We start from the raw sequence: 10,983 nt of genomic DNA on the forward strand, positions 1-10,983 counted from the left end.
AAAAATTATTAAAAAAAAAAAGAAAACTAACTGAAACTATAGCTTACATATATAAAACTAACTAACAGTAACTATAATAACAGTGTAGCAGAAAGGTCCTACGTTTTCGTCTTTGTCAATTAATATGATACATAACGTCTCGTTCCTTTGAAAAAAAAAATGTCCATTTTGGTCATTTTTAAAATGTTTACGTCTGCGTTTTGGACCGTGGGTTGAAATAAGTTAATGTAAACCAAATGCTAATTAGAATTAAAAAAAAAATTTAAAAAGCTTTTTTTTTGTACTTGCACATGCGCAAGTCAATACTCCCTGGCATAAGGAGGGAAAAATGCTATGTTTTTAGTATTTAGCCTACAAGGACATTCAAACATATTAAAAATGTTTGTGACATTCAAACGTATTAAAAATGTTTGAATGTATTTCAAAATACGTTCAAATGAGTTTGCCAGTGAAAAATGTTTTCTCCACATTGTCAGTTCCACGCTCCTGTACGACACAAAGAAAAAAGCTTGTGTGGAAGAAGTGCCAAACTCAAGCAAACCTGTTATTGTTCCAGTGAGACTTCACGATGTGTGTGAAACACACAGACTGCAGCTATAAATAGACAGAATAAATCTGTCAGTGCTAAAATGATTCAGCGACTGTGTGTGTGAGCCTGTGGGGAGGATGCAGCAGAATTTGTATGTATTACTGCTTGTGTGTGAGGGCCTAGCTATTCCTGTCAGTGCGTGTGTGTGTGTGTGTGTGTCTCTCTATCTATATAACTACCTTACTCAGAACCAGGAGGGGATTATCCGCAGGATGGTTTTGCCACGCTATAGAATCACATTAAAGGTTTTATTCCAGTAGTGTCATGCAGAAATATGCATATGTGAGTGTGAGTTTATGCGTGGAAAACAGAAAGATTCTGCACACTGAGGGATGTGGTCCCATATTTGTGTCACTCTTCAGAGTTTTGTTTGCACATACACTGCGTGATTCTATCACATGTGCCTTCGCATGACGGCATACGTGCAAGAGATTAGCTCTCAAGGCAGGGCTGCCTCTCCGATATGGAATCAAATGTGCTTGGCTTTTATCTGCCGAGCATGGGCTTAGATCTGGTAGGCCTGAACGCAAGGGGGAGGAACACTCTCGCAGCATGTTTCCAAGCACAGACGCACTATGAAAGGCGTGCGTGCATGCAAATGCGCCGTCGCAGATGCTCTGCACATGTAGATGAGTAAACCATATTTACAGTAAGGACACACTTCTACAGGTTCATAGTAGGTGTTTTTGCACCGGATCTCTGAGTGTAGTGTTTTGTATCTTTATCCTATTGCCTCATACTAAACATTTCGCCGTGTTGTGTTGTTTATAAGTAAATCTCTGTTGGCTACATGCCTCAATTGATGAACTTGTTGATAAATAAATCTGAGCTACTCAGTAGTTTACTGGATCAACCTTGAAATGTACCCTTCACTTCGTATTTCCATGAGTTGAAAAGCTCACTCCAAAACATCTGCAATGCTTGCCAGGGTTTTATATTTATGCCCAGGGGGCCTGCTGTCTTCTTTACTGCATGGAGCCTGGTAAGAACAATTAGGCAAGAAGGGAGCTACGGTGCTTGCCAGTTCTTGTTCGCCCCCCCCCCCCCCAAAAAACACAAAAAAACAACATACCTCCTTATCTTACACAGTTCTGATAAATTGTGGATACTTCGTACCATTTGCAATTGTAAGCGCTATTCTGCAGTGAAACGTGTCACTTCCGAACACTCGTTAGGTCTTTTATGAGTGATCTTGTACATATTAAATGCTTGCATTTTCATTTGCGTGGTGATAATCCTGTAGTCATTGAGACACATGCCAATTCAGTCAGCAAATGATATTCAATGGGGAGGATGTTGTCGGAAGACAAGAGGACAACAAGCCGTTACATTGCAGGGGAAATATTTGCTTTTAGTCACATGTGCTATGCAGATGCTGTGAGTCACAAGGAAAAAAAGATGCCAAAATTGTCATTACGGTCTTAAATTACAGAAAACAATACTGGCTTCAAGAAATATGTCAAAAAGGTTCCAATTGTCTACCACCCATAACAGAAAAACATTTTACTGACTTGCACTATATTAGTTGGCAAAGTTTGCATCCCTCTTTGATACCCCAAACCTTTGTTGAATAGACATCACTGACTGGTTGAGATTATGAAAGCGATACCATCTTTAAAAGAAAACTCTCCCACCAGATGGATCCACTCTAGATTTAATTGGTCAAATGTGTGGCAAGGCAGCTACACACACCCCCACACACACACTACAAGCCTGCTGGGTAGAGGAAAGCTGAAGACGATGATGTCATTGCATAAACAATAGCTCTTTCATTTTGGCACTGGTGGCCAGGAAGCAGGCCTGTGCCTAAAGCACAACATCTGCAGATGTTGGGGATTGGACCCACATCATCTTATCAAAGCTATCTGAGCTGTGGAAGCACCAGCAGAGCCTGAAAAACAAATCCCAGCAGTTAGCAAAGGAGATCATGTCAGAGGTCCGTGCATCTATTTGGCATTCCAGTCCATTTGTAACTGTAGAAACGCTAGTGGGGGGCAGTGTGGGGAACGAATGTGTCCCGGCAAACCAAACAGCCGTGCTACCATAGTTCGGGTTACATGGCTCTCCTCATATGGCTCCTCTTACCACCGCCCCCTCCAGGAGCACTCATTTGTGTTCTTTAGCCATGGTTAGTACTATTAAGGTCATTAAAAATAAGTGAATGACATGGTGTTACCCACTGTTTCTTTGGGGCCTTTGCATAAGCTGGGCCAAAAGATTCGATACAATCATTGAATCAGATAAGTCACAGACAATGTTAGAGCAACATGACGGCTCAGCAGATGTGAGTGATCAACGTCATGCCCTTAGATATTTGCCAGTGTGTAACGGAGTCAAAGTGGAAGCATTAAAACCTCATCAAATTCAAATTCAAATTCGCACATTTCCACATTTGCAAGTTCCCTCGTTGTGGGACTTAAAAAGGTTTGCTAATCTAAAATCCATACCAGCAATGGTTATGATGGAAGGTACATTTTTGCAATAACGTATTTATTTATTTTTTTTTTTTGCTAAAGAGGTGTGTTAAGTTTCTGCTTAATCAAACCTTTCTGGAAACAAGCTTTATTGAATTTGGGGTGAAAATGTGCAGTGGAACTGAATATGATCCAGCAGTTCTTAATCCATTCTGGGCACTGGTCACCCTCTGATTTGTTTAGATTTGGGGAAAAAATCCCAACACAGGAAATAATGAAAATCCACAACCAAACTGTTACTGTCATAAAACCAAAATTATTCACTATTTAGCATGGGCTGATTACCGGTTTGACGGTTTATAGGCCTTTTTAAAAAGTCAAGGTTTCATTAACCACTAGTATTGTCTGTCACGATGAGCGCTTCTTTTCTTTTTCGAGGGGGCATCTAAGTAGGGCACAATATGATTGGTTGCTTGGAGCGTTTAGTAAATGAGCCGCCTCTTTGGACTTAATTGCCTCCAATTAAATTTTTTTTTCTCCTTCTCGGCAACGAGTAACATATGCAGGAGGAGGAGGGAGGGAACCGGATGAGATACTGCAAACACAGATGCCGTTTTGCTCTGTGCATTGTCCAGTCCGTCATCATCATTCCGCCTTTATTTCAGGCCGGCCCATGTGGGCCCAGTCCATTCGTCGGCCACAGCCAATCGGCATCAAGAACGTATTTACTTTGTCACATGGAAGCGCAGCACAAGCAGCCAAATAATGTTACCACACGCACACACACACACACACACACACACACACACGGCATGATGATTGGTGAAATAAAAACAATCTGGGACAATGTCATTGCGGATGCCTTTGCGGTCTGTGAGACTGAAAGGCATATACAATGCTGTTTTGTTTTGTTTTTTAAACTTTTGCCAGTGAGAGTTTAGTCAGACTCGCAGACAGACAGCCATTTAAAATGAACGGGTGCTTCCTGTGTGGAGTTCTCCCCGTGCCTCCTTGGGTTTTCTCCGGGTACTTTGGTTTCCTCCCACATTCCGAAAACATGCACGGTAGGTTGATTGGACACTCTAAATTGCCCCTAGGTGTGATTGTGAGGGCGAATGATTGTTTGTCTCTGTGTGCCCTGCGATTGGCTGGCAACCAGTTCAAAGTGTATCCTGCCTACTGCCCAAAGACGGCTGGGATAGGCTCCAGCACTCTCCCCGACCCTTGTGAGGATAAGCGGTATCGATAATGGATGGGTGGATGCCATTTAAACTTAAGAGGCATATTTTATTTCATTTATTTGTTTTAATTGTTCAACGATTGTGGTAATTTATTTAGATGAGCCATCATATTTTAGCAGGAATGGCTTATTAAATGTTGAGAATAATAAAGTTATATCAGATATTTGTTCAATTGGCTATTTCAAGATTCATTTATGGTCACCATAGCTACTAGTTGGTAGCTAGTAGCTACCACGGTGTCTTTTTCTTCCTGTTGAGAAAGCATTACGCAACATAAAAATGTGATGATCAGGCCATCAGTGAATGAAGGGGGTGCTTCATTTTCTTTCTTTTCATACAACATACAACACCATTATTTTGTGAGGTGACCTAAGATCAAACATCGGGTCTCTTGGGTAAAAGGCAGTAAATGAATGCAGCAGAAAAATAACCAATGAAGGTCATCAACAGTAAATATAAAAATGCAGTTTAATTTCCATCCATCCTTCCTCTAAACCACATATCCTCTCTTGGGCTGTCATTATTGAGCAAGAGGCGGGGTACACCCTGAACTGGTCGGCATCCATTTGCAGGCAGTCTTCGTTGTATTTTATCAACTTCAGATTTATGTAGCATTAATTCTAACCTAGGCCCAACTTGTGAGAAAAAGTGAGAAATGGTCACTCCACCAGTATACTGGAACTTCTTTTTTAGTGGAATATTCCTTTTTTCATAGCTGTCACCTCTCCAAAGTGAGTGTACTGAAGTTATGCCTATGAACTTGCACAAAAACAGCTCCTTTTTTGTTTTGCTACTTTACTTCATATTTCATAGGTTTAAATTGGAGAAACAACAAATAACAGAAGCCTGTTGCTCAAGCTGCCTCATCACCCTGCCTCCCATGCAGCCTCACGCCACCTGCTGGTTCAGTCAAAGATTTAGGCAATGTAAAGTTAGGATCTCAATGAGGCTTGTTATGTGTTTGCAACTGGACACACGGTGAAATCTGCATGAACACTAGTTGAATCATTAAATTAGCATTTCATGGCCAAGTTTAATATGCTTTCACCATATATATATATATATATATATATATATATATATATATATATATATATATATATATATATATATAAAGAAAGAGAGAGAGAGAGGACTGTGCAGGATCATGAAAGAGATACCACCTTGGCGGGTGAGAAAAAAAATATTAGTATATAACTGTAGTGTCTCTTTTTCATCTATTGTACTTTAGTTCAGGCCTAATTTCTGCCGTAATTTTTCACTCAACACCTGAATGCCAAATTCAGCCTATATGAACATTGTGATGCTCAATTTTGACTGAGAGGCATTCATCGAACAATGTTTATTGTTTTAGTTTGCTGTTGTTTGTCGAGTCTCTTATCTAGTCGCATGAGAGAGACTGATTATTCAAAAAAAATCAGATCTATCAGTGTTTGTCAAATGTCATGTCTCGTTAGCTTGAAGTGAGATGTGGGTTGCACGTAGCAGTACATAAAACACTAAGCAGACCTTCTTACCTGACAGAGTTGTGCATGGCTCCAATTGTCTCCATGGCTTCCTGGGAGTCAGTATGGTATCCATTGGGGATGGCCCAGCGTCCAGGCTGACTCAGAACAAACTCTGACCTGCTGCCCGGTATGGTGGTCCTCAGTGGGCTTCCTCCTACTCCTGCCACAGCCCCAGCTCCGCCCCCAGTAGCATCCCCATCCCTGGGTTCATCGGTTGGGGCATCTGGTCCAGCCTCAGCCCCTTCCTGCTCTTGAACAGTTGCCAGCTCCAGCTCAAGAGGCTCGGGGCCCTGAAAGAGAGCCCTCTGTTGGATGAGCGGTGTCAGTGGCGCTTCAAAGCTGACGCAGCTGTCAGTCTCGTCGGTGAGCGACAGCACATCCAGAGAGTCCAAACTGCTGTAACAGGTCCCGCCTCTCAGCAAGGCAGACTCCACGATGCGCTCAAACGTGGAGCTGAAACCATCTCTGTTGTCCACCTGACCTTTCTGTCTCTCTTCTTCCAAGCCGGTCTCCTGTTTGCCCTCTTCTTCCTCTTGCACCTGCTCAACAATCTGCTCAAAGGCTGAACTGAAACTGTCCTGGTTTCTTCTCCCACCTCCTTCTTTTGGCACGTCTTCCTCCTCCTCCTCCTCCTCCACTTCTGTGTCAGCCTGCTCCACAGTGGTTTCAAAGTCAGAGCTAAAAGTGTCTAGGTGTACGTGAGGCCCCCCTTCGTATCCTTCAGAGTCCCCTTCGCCAACTTCATCATGGTCTTGATTGCCGTTTAGGCCGTTGGCTAATCTGCATCACAACGAAGAAGAGAAAAACATCTTCGGCTTGTGATTTCAACATAAGGCAGATCAGATCATTCATTCAGGACAAATGCTCGAATGCCTACAATGAAAACTGAAGAAAACATTTTTTGTGCCTACAATGAAAACTGAAGAAAACATTTTTTTGAACAGCACATTCCTCCCCCTCTTTACTTTGTTTTCTCTTGAGGCCTTTTGTAGTTCTTTTTTTTCCCAGAATTATCATTTTACTATTAAAAATATTCAGCAAGTACCAGTCACCAGTTTCACAAGAGCCAAAACAATAGTTGGTGGGGGGGAATCCAATAACAATGCTCAGTTTTAATTGACTTTTATTTCGAACAATTTAATTATGTTTCTATAATTACTGAAGTAGCTTGTGTAATTGTGTATAAATGCATTGCAGCCTATCTACTTAACTGTAGAGGAAGGAGAAACTCAGATTCAAACCGTAATAATAAACGTGCTGCTACTGAATATCTCTATAACAGAACATTTTTGTATTTGTCAAGGCAGAATTTTCATACGGCACTTTGATCTCATTATACACCTAAAGTACTATATGGCTGGCAATGTTATAACAATATGTTTCTCACCACTCCCAGAAATTACACTATAAAGTGTGTATGTGCTTGTTGTCCCGTTTAAGGATATTAAAGCTGATAAAAGGGTTGATGAACAGCTTATGTGGTGCTCTGTGCAAGTGGATGCTCTGCCAAAAACAGATTCAGTTGTGGTGATTTCAGTGCACTAAGCCTCAGCTGACCCAAGCCGTGGAGGCTGGAGGAACTGACTGTGAGTCATATTTTTATCCTATGCCATCCATCTTAAACTTCTCGCGTTAACATTGAAATAGCATTGGTGTAATTGTCTGAAGAAGGTAATGAGCTGTGCAACTAACCGTCCAGCTCGCTGGGGCTGAGTTGCTTCGTCCTCTGTGTGGGGTTGCATCACTTCACCCTTTCCCCCTTCCTTGTCTTCTTTCATCTCATCCTCAGCATGTGTTTCCTCCTCCCTGGTTGAGCTCACCTCATCGTTTCTGCATTCATCCCCGTTTGCCGCATCCTTCTCTTCCTCCTCCCCTCCGTCTGTCGCTTGATCATGGACCTCAGCACTCTCTTTCAAATCATCCTCTCCTCCCTCTTTCTTTCTTTCTGCCCTTCCTTCAGCATTACAGTGTGCCTCCCCCTGTGTTTCCTCCCCTCCTTCACTGATGCCGTCTTCTTTTCTCGGCTCTATGTCTGGCTTCACCTCTGCACCGGGCTTGCCTTGCCCTGTCTGGTTCCGAGCCTCTGTCGGCAGATTGCTGGTACTCGGGAAGGGCTCAGCTGGGTTCTCTGATGGGGTGGGCGACGGCAAAGCCTGCCCCTCCTGGCTCATGTTGCTCTTCACGTCAGGGTGCAGTTGTCCACTCTGGTCAGGGAGGTGGACCAGAGCTTCAGATTGGCAACTGGGCAGGAGGCTCTGAAAGCAAAGTGAGAGAAGTTGGTTGAACAGGCAAAAACTGCACCTGAGAGATTTGTTCGTATAAAGTACTCGTAGACAGTCATTAAGTTACTTTCACTGTCATTTCAAAGCCGCACAGGGTGTGCACGTTTTACTGTCTTTGATTAGATGTGCCTCACTTAGAGCTGCATGTCTGAAGCACTTTGCCAGCTTGCACATGGTCCCAAACTAGCAATGAAAAGAGGATGTGAAACACACGCAAGCAGCCAGAGGTTTGTTTAATAAAGCCCAAGTGAATTCTGTCAAAATGATCCAGTAAGCGCCTGCACTCGCTACCGATGCAGATCTGCTACAACTGAATAACAACTCCCTGTTTGTTCCCTTCCCTGATTTAACTGCGCTTTGTTAAAATTGCATAATGTGATTTGAACATGGTTTATTTCGTTTTGGTGCCGTTTCAAGCTCACTTGGCAGTCACTGGGGCTCATCTTCCATCATCACACAAGGGCAATTTTAATAAGCACAGTTTAATTACAGATTGTGAGAATTAGAAATGCATTCTCCTTTCTTCTTTTTTTTTTTTTGTGAGTGAATAACAATTACAAGATAAAACAGATACACTGATGGATTTGGTAAGTCACAAGCGAAAACAATTAAAAATGTCACCAGCATTCATTCTCAGCAGATTCAATGATCAAGTAACTATTAAATAATATGAAAATCGACGAGTGAACATCTACTCATCTATTGTTTGTTCAATTGGATTCGGATTGTAAAATTTGTTGCAAAATGCCAAATCAAATCAAGATGAATCTTGTTTAGAGATTATAACTTTTGACTCGGCATGCATGAAATACATTTTGCTCAAATTAGATATGATTTGATGGATGTAATATTTTTAGAACTTTTCACAGAACAGAACAGGTTTTTAATAAAACAATGGTAATCCTTTTATGGTTCATCCAAAAATATTTTTTTAACCCATTGAATTGTAAATGTGTCGAAACAAAGACATGATGTTGCTATCCTCCATTCCATGATTAGAAGTGAAATACCCCAAGTTATGTTCACTAAGAAGAAATTCAGAGTAATGATGCATAGCATAATATTTCTTGTGCTATTATTGGTATTATGACCTGTTTTGTCATTGTTCCAAAACAAAATATACTGCATCTATTTATCTGCCAAATTTTAATCCAACAAAACAGCTCGGTTATTTTTGTACATATTTCCATTGTGTGGTTTGTGTGAGTACTAACTCAATTGTAAGCTAAATCAGCGACGCCGATTGAACACATTGTGGGTTTTGCTGTTGTTATTGTTTTGGTTTTCATGTTTTTTCTCATCAATACACTACCAGGGTGGAGTTGAAATAAAATTCACCTTTCAAATTTTGTTTCAAAAGGTTTTTTTTAAATAAATATTGCATTGCCATTTCTCATTTACAAGCTCAGGTAAAACATCAGCTCTCAGATCAGACTCAGAAAACAAATGAGCTGTGATTGGTCGTTACCTGAGCCCTGAGCAGTTGTGATGTCATTTTCAGTCAACAGACGTGACAAAATGGCCGCCCTCGGAGATGGCTAAAAACGGGTGGGTTTTGCTGCTTAGCTCATATACCGCAAATGCAATATTAATCAGAATGCCGTGTTTCAACAAGTGGGCCTGCATAGAAAATAATCTTGAAAAAAAGATGTTCGGGTTGACTTCTGCTTTGGGTTGAATGTTTGCTTTTACACTCACGTGCAACCCACATAAGTTGTTTTGAAAATGTGTTGCAGTATCACTCCAAGTCAGGGGGCGTTGCTACGGCTGATACTGACGAGGACACCACAGAGCGGAATTTCCTCTGCCATTTAAGGCCAATTCCGGTCTGTGGTTTTACTGCCGAGCATGCGATCCAAATGACAGCGACAACAATAGATATCGTGCCTGCTACAACAAAGGGGTCTAGTTGACTCGACTATGCATGTGAAACTTTAGTCGGACTCGCCGTCGGACGGTCGTTTAAAATTAGAGGCAGACCGGCCTATAGACGGGTACAATTTTTTCCCCCCGGAAATAAAGTACGATGACAGACGACAATGTCATTGCGGTCTGTGGGATTGAAAGGCATATACAATGCTGTTTTGTTTTGTTTTTTTAAACTTTATTTATCTGAGTGTCTACTTGTGATGCGGCTGTTTGTAGTGCGTAGTAAGTAAGTACATTTTGAACGCTGACCGGCCTATGTGGACGGATACTATTTTTTTCCCTCTGAAAAAAAGGTGAATGACGGACAACAGAAGGGTACCCACGCTGCAGACGGATGACGAATAATGGATGCTCAATTTTTAATAAAACGCTCAGCTCTGTTGGTTAAACAGTAAACGATTTAATCCACTCACGATACTCCCTGCCGGTAAGTGGATGTGCATAGGAAATTAGACAGCTAATGAGCTTTAAATAATGTTTATGAGTATACGGATGCTTTTTGTTTGCGGACTGACGGAATGTAAGGACGGAAGCGCTTTTAAAGGACAAGGATGGACGTGGTCGAAGGACGATTATTTTTATGAATAAGGACGGAGGGACGAGGACGGAAGGGTGCCCAGGGTGCGGATGGATGACGGACCGGCAAAAAAGTGTCAGCTCTGCTAATTAGCTGGTCTAAGCTCATAAATGCACAGCCATGGACCTACTGTATCTACCTTATTCCTGAAGACTCTCATGGAGAAATGATTATTTCACTTCCGTTAAACATTTTTGGTATTTGTTTCAGCAGTTTTTGTTTCATGGAGCGGTTCATTAAACAGCCAGTGACGCTGCAGTCTGAAAGGAAGGCAGAGCTTAAATAAGACAGCAGGGTAGAGCTCAATACCAAGAATTGCAGATGGTTTTCAAACGCCAGCAGGATGTATTTTATACGTCCCGTTAGTGGACATGCGCCCAGAGAAAAGATTTATGTAAAGATGTGTGGACTCGTCACAAGGTTACAATGTGTTGTTGCAATGT

At 41.8% G+C, this 10,983-nt stretch overlaps 1 protein-coding gene across 2 annotated transcripts in view; it reads right to left on the bottom strand.

Annotated features, from left to right (window-relative positions):
* psd2 (pleckstrin and Sec7 domain containing 2) overlaps positions 1 to 10,983 on the bottom strand; it is a 39,856-nt gene that overhangs the window by 23,086 nt on the left and 5,787 nt on the right. For both annotated transcript variants that reach the window (XM_086023485.1, XM_086023484.1), the window contains 2 exons: positions 7,445 to 8,007; positions 5,762 to 6,532 (listed from right to left, as the gene is read on the bottom strand). In XM_086023485.1, coding sequence (XP_085879611.1) covers positions 5,762 to 6,532; positions 7,445 to 7,923 — 1,250 coding nt within the window. In that variant the 5' untranslated portion in view covers positions 7,924 to 8,007. The remainder of the gene's footprint in view (positions 1 to 5,761; positions 6,533 to 7,444; positions 8,008 to 10,983) is intronic.

Source organism: Filicampus tigris, chromosome 2 (genome assembly GCF_054856515.1).
Source record: "Filicampus tigris isolate MCC_2025a chromosome 2, RoL_Ftig_1.0, whole genome shotgun sequence".
Taxonomy (NCBI): Eukaryota; Metazoa; Chordata; class Actinopteri; order Syngnathiformes; family Syngnathidae; genus Filicampus; species Filicampus tigris.